Consider the following 14,244-nt stretch of genomic DNA (forward strand, 5'->3'; position numbering starts at 1 on the left):
ACTCTAATACTAACTTGATGGTCAAGATGCTTCATTCTTCTGAGCCTCAGTTTTCTCCTGTTTAAAATGGGAATAATAAATACATGTATTTATAAGAGTGACTAGGAAAAAGTATACAATATATTGTGATAATTATTTCTTTCCACTGTAAATTAGTACTTTACCTTTCACCTTCTCCCTTCTCGTCCCCTCCCCCACTCCTTTAGCCATATCCACAAAGCTATTTCTGTGATGTTGGTTAATGTGAGCCAACTACTGAAAGATGGATCCACTATGATTGCACCAAAGATATCAAGTTTTTTAGGCTGTATGCCTACTGATCAGTCCCTGAATCATGGTGAATTCATCAAGGCTGTACTACCTTGTGTATGTGTATGTGTATGTGTATGTGTGCTCAGTCATGTTCGACTCTTTGTGACCCTATGGACTGTAGCCCACCAGGCTCCTCTGTCCATGGGATTTTCCAGGCAAGAATACTGGATTGGTTTGCCATTCCCTTCTCCAACCTTATGAAAGGGCTATCTTATAGGGTACTACCTTATGGGAGACAACCCGAGTGATCTGTTCCTGCACAGTGCAATCCCTTTTCCCTTACTGAGCAGTTTCTGGAAAAAGCTGAGAAGCTTTGGAAAAACCCAAAGTCATTGCTTTCTGGCTTTGGAGTACATTACAAAATACGTTGTGTAGGGGACTTATCACTGTAGTTTCATATTGGACTCAAAATAACATTAAAGCAAATTTGTATTCCTTGCGAAAACATTAGAAAATGGGAGTAACATGGATGCAATGAGTGCTGGCTATATACATGAGAGCTGAGCTGGAATTGAGGACTGATGATAAAATGGCCTTGCAGTATGGTCTCATCAACGACCTTTGTGAGGATTAGAAACCACATGTAAAATGTCTAGTAGAGGCCTTTGGAGAATGCAGGCACTTAAGACATGATAGTTACTATGCTATGAGGAGCCCAGCGGTCTGAAGCCAGTACAAGATTTTGGATCTCTACAGGGGGATGGGGGACCAGTGAATTTGAAGACCAGTGAGTCTCAGACCATTCTGAACCATCAAGAATAAGCAGAATGGCAGTGCCTCCTCCTCTCCCATCATCAGCAAAGGCAAAAGTCCAATTTTCTAAGCATCTCTGGTAGCACCACAGAAACTGAGGTGTGCTGTTGGAATCCCACTGTTAATTTCACTTTGGCCTCCTTATGGTTCATGTAGTAATGCTTTGCTAAGTGCAGGTCTTTAGGACACAGTACCAGGTTTCTATTTTGTGGCCTCACTCAGGGAAAAGGATAACACTCTGCAGCCCTGTGGGAACAGCCTGGGCAGGTTAACCCTCAAAAGACTGCTAGAGAGTAGGCAGATGAAATCAAATGCTGGGAGAAGCTACGAAAGCTCCCAGGTTTCCATGCCTGATGTGATCTCTTGCAAACAACAACAACAAAAAAACAGAAGAGGTAGATCATCTCAAAAAGGTACTTACTTGTTTATTTCCTTTTTTGTGTCCTTTGGCTCCTCTACCAGTCTGTTCTTTTCCATGCCTTGAGAAAGTTAGGGGAGGGGGGAAAGTGATCATGAGGAACACATAAAGCCCATACCTCCATTTTCACTTAATTAACTACTCACCTCCACTAGCAAGTTTGACCCTCTTAGGTTAGATGCCTCTCCTCTGTGTTACCAGTGTAAACCTATATCTGTCACTTCTATGTTATACTGAATTGTCCTGTGTCCCAAGTCCCCCTCTAGGGGAAAGACTGTTTCAAGGCAGGGCATTTATTATATGTTTACTGAACTCAACTGAAAACTGGCTTTAAAAATGCAAAGTTAGTTCATGCCTCTTACGTTAATAAAAGGGTTCAATAGCTGGGCATTTTCCCAAGAGCACCTCGATTGATACAAGCTTATACCAACCTATTCAAATACATACCCCTTTCCTGGCCCACCGACAGAAACCACTTGCATGCCAAAGGAGCCTCGCCCCCTGGAGGATCTGCTGCCAGCCCACTGGCCTACAACCATCCCAGCAATCTCCAGTTTTCCTCCTTGGGGTGGGATTGGATGGAGTCCTAGAAAGAGAGGAACAATGGCAGCAGTGAATGGCAAGTGCAAGGTAGGATAAGAGGTGGAATAAAAGATCCACAGCCCACCTACTCTATGTATTTTTCCATTTCTCTATGATAAAAAGACTGTGATAACAACAAAGGGTCATGGTGGAAGCAAATTTCAGAGGAAGGGGTTGAAAATCTACATACATCCACTTAGCAAGTGGGGTGGGCCTAATTCATTTTTCAACTACAGAACCTATACACAGTAGGCATTCAATATTTGTGGAGAGAGAATGAGGTCTTAAGATCTAGCTATTGGAAAATTATAGGCCCAAACTACCTTTTAAAGCAGGAAATGAATTTATTTCATGTACACATGTATTCATGTATTTCCGGGAGAAATATCAATAACCTCAGATATGCAGATGACACCACCCTTATGGCAGAAAGTGAAGAACTAAAAAGCCTCTTGATGAAAGTAAAAGAGGAGAGTGAAAAAGTTGGCTTAAAGCTCAGCATTCAGAAAACTAAGACCATGGCATCTGGTCCCATCACTTCATGGCAAATAGATAAAGAAACAGTGGAAACAGTGGCATACTTTATTTATTTGGGCTCCAAAATCACTGCACATGGTGACTGCAACCATGAAATTAAAAGATGCTTACTCCTTGGGAGAAAAGTTATGACCAACCTAGACAGGATATTAAAAAGCAGAGACGTTGCTTTGACAACAAAGGTCCGTCTAGTCAAAGCTATGGTTTTTCCAGTAGTCATGTATGGATGTGAGAGCTGGACTATAAAGAAAGCTGAGTGCCGAAGAATTGATGCTTTTGAACTGTGGTGTTGGAGAAGACTCTTGAGAGTTCCTTGGATTGCAAGGAGATCCAACCAGTCCATTCTAAATTAGGAGATCAGCCCTGGGTGTTCTTTGGAAGGAATGATGCTAAAGCTGAAACTCCGATACTTTGGCCACCTCATGGAAGATTTGACTCATTGGAAAAGACCCTGATGCTGGGAGGGATTGGGGGCAGGAGGAGAAGGGGATGACAGAGGATGAGACGGTTGGATGGCATCACCGACTCAATGGACACGAGTTTGAGTCACCAACTCTGGGAGTTGGTGATTTACAGAGAGGCCTGGCATGCTGCAGTCCATGGGGTGGCAAAGAGTTGTACACGACTGACCAACTGAACTGAACTGAAATGATACATGAATTTATACATCCTCATGTAACTGGCCAAAACTACTTTTGATTCAAATGCATGTCACTACACACTGGAGGATTAGTCAAACAACCAAACAACAAAAAATAATGAAATTAAACTAACAATTTAATGAAGAATTGATGCTTTCGAATTGTGCTGGAGAAGACTTTTGAGGGTCTCTTGGACAGCAAGGAGATCAAACCAGTCAATCCTAAAGGACATCAGTCCTGAATATTGATTGGAAAGACTGATGCTGAAGCTCCAATACTTTGGCCACCTGATGCGAACAGCCAACTCACTGGAAAAGACCCTGATGCTGGGAAAGATTGAGGGCAGAAGAAGGGGAGACAGAATGAGATGGTTGGATGGCATCACTGACTCAATGGGCATGAGTCTGAGCAAACTCTGGGGGACACTGAAGGACAGGGAAGCCTGGTGTGCTGCAATTTATGGGGTCGCAAAGAGCTGACACAACTTAGTGACTAAACAACAACAAACTAACAGTGATTTATGATTACAAAGTAAGAACAGTAACAGTTTAAAACCAGAAGCAATTAAAGACAAGATAGCATATCATCTTAAAACAGGAAATTCCAACTCTGTGTGCGAGCTCACAAGCACAGCTCAGGTCTGAAATTTGGCACAAAAGAAAGCTTTCATAAGATAGGGAATGTTAGTAAGCCTTTAACTTTATTTTATGGAAAAACCCAAATATTAATAACTCTTCACTCACTTAGCAGGTTGTTAGCAAAGAGCCCCTCATTTATATAAAAATGGGAGTCTAAGGAACTAGGTGACTAGCCAATCCTAAGAGGGCAAGAAAGACTTGCATTTGGGGATCCTATTGTGGCCTTTAAGAAGGCAGGAGGCTCCTCATGAGCCACCAGTAACTGGAGACTAAGTTTTATCACTGGGAGCTGGGACAATGGTGAGGACCTTCTGAGAACTTGGCCTTAATTAAAGCTGTCTTCTGAGACACAATAAAATCAGCATGTAAAGAATGAGAGCAGGCATCTGTAAAAACATCTTCAAAGGATGGAATGAAGGGTTGGCTCCCTGGTTTGTGAGACCTAATCATGACCTAAGTGAACTGAGCAGACATTTACACTGCTCACCTAGGCACATCCTTGAACTAAAACATCCATGTTGAATTTTGTGACCCTAAATTTAAGACAAATTTCAACTTCCAAGCTTTACTATTTTTAAAGTGATGAGCAATACACAGCACACACTTCAACCATACCACTCTCACCCCATCACAGAATCTTGACATTTCATGTTAAAATGTCCCCATTAAAATACTGTTTCACCAGGGAAAAAGGTTGTTTGAATTATCAGGATCAGTACCTGACCTACCTAAGCAAGAGTGCTTGTTTGTCATTAAGCCACACCATAATTTATTCATACATGTGTGTATATATACTGTGTTGGTCAAAAGGTTTTTTTTTTTTTTTTGTAAGATGGCTCTAGTAGCGCTTCAGTTCAGTTCAGTTCAGTCACTCAGTCGTGTCTGACTCTTTGCGACCCCATGAATTGCAGTCTTTCCCAGCATCAGGGTCTTTTCCAGTGAGTCAGCTCTTCACATCAGGTGGCCAAAGTATTGGAGTTTCATCTTCAATATCAGTTCTTCCAATGAACACTCAGGGCTAATCTCCTTTAGGATGGACTGGTTGGATCTCCTTGCAGTCCAAGGGACTCTCAAGAGTCTTCTCCAACACCACAGTTCAAAAGCCTCAATTCTTCGGCGCTCAGCTTTCTTCAGAGTCCAACTCTCACATCCATACATGACCACTGGAAAAACCATACCCTTGACTAGACAGACCTTTACTGGCAAAGTAATGTCTCTGCTTTTTAATATGTTGTCTAGTTTGGTCATATCTTTCCTTCCAAGGAGTAAGCATCTTTTAATTTCATGGCTGCAATCACCATCTGCAGTGATTTTGGAGCCCAAAAAAATAAAGTCTGACACTGTTTCCACCGTTTCCCCATGTATTTCCCATGAAGTGATGGGACTGGATGCCATGATCTTCGTTTTCTGAATGTTGAGCTTTAAGCTAAATTTTTCACTCTCCTCTTTCACTTTCCTCAAGAGGCTTTTTAGTTTTTCTTCACTTTCTGCCATAGGGGCGCAGTTACCTGCATATCTGAGATTATTGATATTTTTCCCAGCAATCTTGATTCCAGCTTGTGCTTCTTCCAGCCCAGCGTTTCTCATGATGTACTCTGCATATAAGTTAAATAAGCAGGGTGACAATATATAGCCTTGACATACTCCTTTCCTATTTGGAACCAGTCTGTTGTTCCATGTCCAGTTCTAACTGTTGCTTCCTGACCTGCATATAGGTTTCTCAAGAGGCAGGTCAGGTGGTTATCAGGGTGCATTTATTTAAAAAAGAAAGGTAAAAACGCAACTGAAATGCAAAAAAAAAAAAAAAAATTTTGTGCAGTGTATGGAGAAGGTGCTGTGACTGATCGAACACATCAGAAGTGGTTTGAGAAATTTTGTACTAGAGATTTCTCACTGGACAATGCTCCAGAGTCAGGTAGACCAGTTGAAGTTGATTGGGATCAAACTGAGACATTGAGAACAGTCAATGTTACACCATGTGGGAGATAGCTGATATACTCAAAATATTCAAATCAAATGTTGAAAATCATTTGCACCAGCTTGGTTATGTTCATCACTTTGATGTTGGGCTTCCACAAAAGTTAAGGGAAAACCTTCTTGACTATAATTCTGCTTATGATTCTCTACTTAAACGTAATGAAAACGTTTCATTGTGATGGATAATTAAAAGTGGATACTGGACAATAATGTGGAATGGAAGAGATCATGCAGTAAGTGAAATGAACCACCACCAACCACATCAAAGTTCAGTCTTCATCTGAAGAAGGTGACGTTGTGTATATGGTGGGATTGGAAGGGTGTCTTCTATTATGAACTCCTTCTGGGAAACCAAACAATTAATTCCAACAAGTACTGCTCCCAATTAGATCAACTGAAAGCAGCACCCAATAAAAAGCATCCAGAATTAGTCAACAGAAAATGCAAAATCTTCCATCAGGATAGTGCAAGGATATATGTTTTTTGATGATCAGGCAACAACTGTTACAGCTTGGCTGCAAAGTTCTGATTCATTCACCGTATTCACCAGACACTGCACCTTCAGATTTCCACTTATTTTAGTCTTTACAAAATTCTCCTAATGGAAAAAATTTCAATTCTTTGGAAGACTATCAAAGACACCTGGAACTATTCTTTGCAAAAAAAAAAAAAGTTTTGGGAAGATGCAATTATGAAGTTGCCTGAAAAATGGCAGAAGGTAATGGAACAAAATGATGAATTCTTGTTCAATGAAGTTCATGGTGAAAATGAAAACTGTGTTTTTTAACTTTAAAAATGAAGGAACTTTTTGGCTAACCCAGTATATTTATATGTGGATCCACATGTGTATGTATGTATTTGCTTTCTTCACTAAAACGCAACCCCCTAGAGGGTACAGACTGTGACTTATTTCTCTCTATGCTTCTGGAAATGTGTTAGGTCTACTCTCAGAGTGGAAATGGGCATATCAAGCTATGGTTGTTTGCTGACACTAGGCATTTACTGACTTCCCACTGCTCTTTCTGCAAGTTCCTGTGTACACCTGTCTATGGGGAATGAGTGAGCTAACCAGCAACCATGAAGACCCAGTTCACATGAACTGCAGTTCTCAAAAGTAAAATGTGACTCTTGGTTTCTACATCAGTTACTTCATAAGTCAAAACCTTAGGGACTAATAACTTCCATGGAGAGTAGTCTGGGAAGTCAGTGGGCTTTCTTCTCCAGGCTACACCCCTCCATTTCAATAAGCTACTCTTCAAACCACACTACAGCACAGACCGTAAATGAGATAAGATATACACGAAACTGCTGATTTTGTAACTGGCAATAATTACTGGATGGGTTATTATGAAATAGATTGACACTGACACACACCTTATTCTTAGGTACTGACCTGCAAACCCCCGGCTCCTTCCTTGAGGGGGAGGTGGCACTGGGCCCATGGCTCGGGGGTAAAGTGAAACAGGGTAGAGAGAGGGCACCATGGGAGGCACGAAGGTAGGTGATGGAAGCAGAGAAGGCGGTGGATGGTTCATGTTGACTCCTTCAAGTATGCTCTGTCTCATCTTCTCCACTTTGGTTGCCAGGTCAGCCTTCAAATGAAGAACAGAGTAATAATAGCAGCTGCAATTTTTAAAACTTCTCCTATGTTTCAGGCACAGTATTGGGCGGTCTATGTAGAAACTCACAAGTCTATTCCCATGAATGGAATCATGACCTGGAGTTAAATGGCTCAAGGTAACATACTCAGGGAAGCCTGCCTGACAACAAAGCTCCCATTCTTTGCATGATGCCAAACTACCATCATACTAGTTCTGACCAAGGGCTTATGAGGCACCATGATTAGGTCAAGAAAGACAAATACAACGAGTATTTAGTAATGCCCGATCACACAGCCAGCAATAGGCTAGGTTATTTTTTAAGGGGGAGGTAATAGAATTATGTAAAGAGAGAACAAACTTGACACATACAAACCCTTTTAACCTTCTCCCTCATACTCAGGATCAGAGATCATGACCTCTATCCAGGAGAAGTCCATGCCTCTAATCAAGAGGTCAGCAAGCTTGTTCTGAAAAGGGCCATACTGTTTCTGTCACAACTACCTGACTCTGCCACTGTAATATGAAAGCAGTCATGGACAATATGTAAATGAATGAATGTGGCCATGTTTCAAAAAATTTTAGTGGAATAAAAATTCAAATTTAAAAAAATCTTTCTGTAGTTTGCTAGCCTCTTCTCTCTCAGCGTATTTCCCAAAAATGGACAAAGAAGAAAGTAAGGGCTCCTTTCCCTTGCCTTCTTTCATCTTTCCCAAGGCTTTATTGCAAAAAATATCCCCTGCTTTTACTCTGTGAGCTATTTTAATACCCTCTTCTATTTATAAAATAGTTCCTTTACAAAAAATATCATTTGAAAAAATGACTTAATTTTTGTAAATAAGTGAAATGAAATTCTAAGAATGAGGGGAAAGGCATATAATATATCTGAGCATTCATTTCATGGGGAAAAAATAACTCAGGGCAAAAAAAAGGAATATGAAAACTTGAAGCCCCATTATAAAAAAAAAAACAAACTCTTCCCAACATGATTTTGTTTTTTTTTAATATAAATTTATTTATTTTAATTGGAGGCTAATTACTTTACAATAGTGTATTGGTTTTGCCATACATCAACATGAATCCGCCACGGGTGTACACGTGTTCCCATCCTGAACCCTCCTCCTACTTCCCTCCCCATACCATCCCTCTGGGTCATCCCAGCGCACCAGCCCCGAGCATCCTGTATCATGCATCGAACCTGGATTGGTGATTCGTTTCATATATGATAATATACATGTTTCAGTGCCATTCTCCCAAATCATCCCACCCTCGCCCTCTCCCACAGAGTCCAAAAGACTGTTCTATACATCTGTGTCTCTTTTGCTGTCTCGCATACAGGGTTATCGTGACCATCTTTCTAAATTCCATATATATGCATTACTATACTGTATTGGTGGTTTTCTTTCTGGCTTACTTCACTCTGTATAATTGGCTCCAGTTTCATCCACCTCATTAGAACTGATTCAAATGTATTCTTTTTAATGGCTGAGTAATACTCCATCGTGTATATGTACCACTGCTTTCTTATCCATTCGTCTGCTGATGGACATCTAGGTTGCTTCCATGTCCTGGCTATTACAAACAGTGCTGCGATGAACATTGGGGTACACATGTCTCTTTCAATTCTGGTTTCCTCGGTGTGTATGCCCAGCAATGGGATTGCTGGGTCGTATGGCAGTTCTATTTCCAGTTTTTTAAGGAATCTCCACACTGTTCTCCATAGTGGCTGTACTAGTTTGCATTCCCACCAACAGTTTAAGAGGGTTCCCTTTTCTCCAACCCCCTCCAGCATTTATTGCTTGTAGAGTTTTGGATAGCAGCCATTCTGACTGGCGTGAAATGGTACCTCATTGTGGTTTTGATTTGCATTTCTCTGATAATGAGTGATGTTGAGCATCTTTTCATGTGTTTGTTAGCCATCTGTATGTCTTCTTTGGAGAAATGTCTATTTAGGTCTTTGGCCCATTTTTTGATTGGGTCATTTATTTTTCTGGAATTGAGCTGTAAGAGTTGCTTGTATATTTTTGAGATTAATTTTTTGTCAGTTGCTTCATTTGCTATTTTCTCCCATTCTGAAGGCTGTCTTTTCACCTTGCTTAGAGTTTCCTTTGTTGTGCAGAAGCTTTTAATTTGAATTAGGTCCCATTTGTTTATTTTTGCTTCTATTTCCAATATTCTGGGAGGTGGGTCATAGAGGATCCTGCTGTGATTTATGTCGGAGAGTGTTTTGCCTATGTTCTCCTCTAGGAATTTTATAGTTTTTGGTCTTACGTTTAGATCTTTAATCCATTTTGAGTTTATTTTTGTGTATGGTGTTACAAAGTGTTCTAGTTTCATTCTTTTACAAGTGGTTGACCAGTTTTCCTAGCACCTTGTTTTCCCATCTCTTGTTAAGGAGACTGTCTTTTCTCCATTGTATATTCTTACCTCCTTTGTCAAAGATAAGGTGTCCATAGGTGCATGGATTTATCTCTGGGCTTTCTTTTTTGTTCCACTGATCTATATTTCTGTCTTTGTGCCAGTACCATACTGTCTTGATGACTGTGGCTTTGCAGTAGAGCCTGAAGTCAGGCAGGTTGATTCCTCCAGTTCCATTCTTCTTTCTCAAGATTGCTTTGGCTATTTGAGGTTTTTTGCATTTCCATGCAAATTGTGAAATTATTTGTTCTAGTTCTGTGAAAAATACTGTTGGTAGCTTGATAGGGATTGCATTGAATCTATATATTGCTTTGGGTAGTATACTCATTTTCACTATATTGATTCTTCCGATCCATGAACACGGTATATTTCTCCATCTATTAGTGTCCTCTTTGATTTCTTTCACCAGTGTTTTATAGTTTCTATATATAGGTGTTTTGTTTCTTTAGGTAGATATATTCCTAAGTATTTTATTCTTTTCATTGCAATCGTGAATGGAATTGTCTCCTTAATTTCTCTATTTTCTCATTATTAGTGTATAGGAATGCAAGGGATTTCTCTGTGTTGATTTTATATCCTGCAACTTTGCTATATTCATTGATTAGCTTGGACATGACTGAAGTGACTTAGCAGCAGTAGCAGTAATTTTCTGGTGGAGTCTTCAGGGTTTTCTATGTAGAGGATCATGTCATCTGCAAACAGTGAGAATTTTACTTCTTCTTTTCCAATTTGGATTCCTTTTTTCTTTTTCTGCTCTGATTGCTATGGCCAAAACTTACAAAACTATGCCAACATGATTTTGTAACATGTACATAGACCCTGGGCCTTTGGGAGCATCCCTGACCAAGTTAGTTTAAGGTCAAACACATTCTCCCACTTCTGCTACCTCCTTCGCCAGTCTCTCTGCTCCTTTACCCTTTTCTGCCATTCACTTTCACAGCACATCACAGTTGATCTCAGTAGCTACCCAACATGCTGGTACCTGGCCATCGCAGAGCTCAACTAGGGATACTCTCTCTCGGCCTGCTTTAATTAGCTTGCTCTGGAACAGCTTGCCATCGAAGTAAATCCAGGGGCAGCAGTGTTCCCAAGGAACTGGCTGGCCACAGGCATCATTGGCAAACAGGGCTGTATCAACTCCGCTCATGAAGAGAGCAGCAAGCTGGATCCCTCGAGCATCCAGTTTCTCAATCTGAAACCACCATAGAGGAAAAACTACCATTAAGAAACTGCTGTTATTGGTTACATTTGCTCTTATTCCTGTTTCAGTTAAATAAGAACATGTTACTTTTCAATATGGACATTTGAGTACATAAGCAGCCTCTATCCATTTCCTTCCCTGAGATGGTTTGGAAGATACTCATTATAAAAAAAAAACCAACTTTCAAATCTTAAAAAGATACCCACTTCAGATACCAATTTTTCTGCCTGTCAAATAAGAAAAAAATTAGAACAAAACAAAAGACCAAAAGAACGTCCAATGCTGACAAGGATATGGTGAAATAAATGGCACACTCAAATAAAACTAATGAGCAATGTATACTAAAATTAAGCAATATGCATCAAGAACCTTAAAATGGTCACATTTGTTGATTCAGAAATTCTACTTTTAGGAATCTATTCTAAGGAAGTTAAGATGTGAATAAGGCTCTAATACATAAAGATGTTAATTATTACATATAGTAAGTGAAATCTGGAAACCAAATGGCCAAAAAAAGAATAATTAAATGATACATCCATATGATAAAATATTTACTATAAAATTTTCAGACATAGAAACTATGTTCTATGCTAAGTTTAAAAATATAATATATAATTACATACATAATATATCAACCATGTAGAAAATGCATGACAAAAGGCTGGAAGAAACCATAAAAATGTACACACAGCGGTTATCTCAAGTTGACATGTTAGATAGCTTTAATAGGAAAAGGGATAGTACATGCAGGTCCCCTCCTAGGTGTGGTGTGGAGTTGTCAGTACCTGCTCTAGTACCAAGCAATATCACATTTACTGTAGAAAGGAACCAACACTGTTTGTCTAAGACTGTTTTCATCTTTTCCTTAGTTGATCTCACATCAAGATTTTTAAGTCTTACTAGACTTGATTTTCTTCTAGTTTATACTAGGGTCTCAAAGGACCATGGCTACTTAAGTCACAAGAGGAGTGTCCTGCATTAATACCTAATTGAGTACTGTATACTTAGAACATGCTACCCACTCTTGTAAGTGTTTTGCATAGATTATTTTATTTAATATTCTCATAATACTATAAGTAAGGAAACTGAAACTACAGAGGTTAAGCAACCTAATGAGCTAAGATTCAAAGCCAAGGCAGCCTGGCTTCAGAGCCTACTCTCTAACCTACTATATTCTACTGCCTTCAGTTATTATGTTGGATTTACTTGCTTCCTCTTGCTTGTCTAGACTTCCCTCTAACACTCAGTATTATTTTTTAAAAGGAGGGTAGCACAGGGAATTATATCCATTAACTTATAATAGTCTACAATGGAATATAATCTTCAAAAAATACCAAATCACTGTGCTAACACCTGAACCTAATGTAATATTGTAAATCAAGTATTGGATTGTGTACGTGCTCAGTTGTGTCGGTCTCTTTGTGACCTGATGGACTGTAGCCCATGGACTCCTCTGTCCATGGAATTCTCCAGGCAAGAATAATGGAGTGGGTTGCCATTTCCTCCTCCAGACGAACTTCCCATCCCAAGGATTGAACCTATGTCCCCTGCACCTCCTGCACTGCAGGTGAATTCTTTACCACTGAGCCACCAGGGAGAGAGGGTAGATATTTACTCAAAGACAAACAGAACACCAGGATAAGTCCCCTGTAGCATCTTTTGAAAGAGCTGGAAACCTTACTGTGATCTATGGGCCACAACTTACCAGTCTTACACAATACCATTTTTTCTACCCATTCTCACCCATCAGTATGTAAGCAGTGTTGGGTTTATTAATAGACATAAATATTTGGCTAAAGTAAACCAAACATTTACCTGAAGAACTTGCTCTTCTCCCCAGCTGCAGGAAAAAAAAGACCTAAAATAGAGCTATGAGCTCATAAAATAATTTAAATGAGGATAGTTCAAATCACCTTGAGTTCTTGAAGTTGATCTGGTTCATAAAGTTGAGTAGAAACTGCCTGTGCCAGGAAGGTGTCTAGCTCATGGCGATGCAGGATTCGGCCGCCAGGCCATTGAACCATGTATCTAGAAGATAAAAGCATCATTGTTAAGTGACAAAAGCTCATTTATTCATTTCACAAAAACTTAATAAGCTAAGTGTAACCTACCATGGCCCAGATGCTAGCTAGGTTCTAAAATAAAGTAAAAGAATCTCTGCCTTTGGTTACTTCATCTAGATGGTAGAGGAGACAGGCACCGTTCACGTATAACTGCTGTTAAGTTTATGGCTTCTTTCTTCCTAGCACCTCAAATCTCAGTTTTTTCTCTTTTTCATACTACATATAGAATATTCTATCTTGCTTTTTTCATTCAGCATTGTAAGAACCTTTCATTCATTAAATAGTTGTCAAAAACATGATTGTAAATGACTTCACGTTCCTCATGTGTTTTATCAATTTATATAAATATTCCTATAATATTAGAAACATACTATTCATTTTCTTTTATTATAAAACTACTATAAAGATATTCACATATTTAAATCTCATCTGTATTTCTGATTATTCATTCAAGATAGACTTCTAGAAGTGCTGATCATTTTTATTTTATTAAATTTACCTCAAGAACATGCTGGCCCTTCGTTCAGATTTTTAAAATGGACACATGGCTTTAAGGGTGCAATGTATTTAACACTGCACAATATATTCAACAATGAGAATCTGGAGGTGGTATAACTATATACCTTTATACATTTAGTGGCACAAGTATAGGCACAAGCCCTGCAATTGGAGGGAAAATCCATTCAGGACTGAACAGAGAGGTTCTTGGTGCTGAGAGAATTTCCCCTTGACTTCAGCCTCGAGACAAACCAAGGAGTCTGCCAGTACACAGAAACCACTGAATTCAGGACAAACAGGAGTAACAAGATATGTATTAAGGAATTGGCTCTAGCCAATTACGATTATGGGGGCGCCAGTCTGAAGCAAACAGGGTTGGCTGGAAGCAGGAAATGTGACAATTCAAGTTTGTGATCTGTAGATTAGAACAGCAGTTTAGAGACAGAATGGTTAATGCTTTCTTCAAAAATTCCCAGTTTTCTAAACAAGTTCCTAGGATGCCTTCTTTAGACAGGGTTGAGTTAATTTTTGTATAATGTGTGAGGTTCAGATTGAAGTGTTTGTTTCTTTGGCCTATGGATGTCCGATTGTTCCAGCACCATTTGTTG

The 14,244-nt window shown here is 39.5% G+C and overlaps 1 protein-coding gene across 6 annotated transcripts in view; it reads right to left on the reverse strand.

Moving 5' to 3' along the window:
- Positions 1 to 14,244, reverse strand: part of FAM120C (family with sequence similarity 120C) — a 145,520-nt gene that overhangs the window by 29,793 nt on the left and 101,483 nt on the right. For 4 of the 6 annotated variants that reach the window (XR_009493573.1, XR_009493574.1, XM_024988788.2 and 1 more), the window contains exons 11-15: positions 12,989 to 13,103; positions 10,857 to 11,066; positions 7,252 to 7,450; positions 1,931 to 2,069; positions 1,487 to 1,544 (exon numbers count right to left, since the gene is read on the reverse strand). Coding sequence is in view for 4 of the 6 variants with exons in the window: in XM_024988788.2 (XP_024844556.1) it covers positions 1,487 to 1,544; positions 1,931 to 2,069; positions 7,252 to 7,450; positions 10,857 to 11,066; positions 12,989 to 13,103 (721 nt within the window). In the remaining 2 variants the exon portion in view is untranslated. Of the gene's footprint in view, positions 1 to 14; positions 58 to 1,486; positions 1,545 to 1,930; positions 2,070 to 7,251; positions 7,451 to 10,856; positions 11,067 to 12,988; positions 13,104 to 14,244 lie in introns of all 6 variants that reach the window. The other 2 variants (XM_024988790.2, XM_024988789.2) reach the window with 2 other exon arrangements.

This window comes from Bos taurus, chromosome X (genome assembly GCF_002263795.3).
Source record: "Bos taurus isolate L1 Dominette 01449 registration number 42190680 breed Hereford chromosome X, ARS-UCD2.0, whole genome shotgun sequence".
In the NCBI taxonomy this organism is placed as follows: Eukaryota; Metazoa; Chordata; class Mammalia; order Artiodactyla; family Bovidae; genus Bos; species Bos taurus.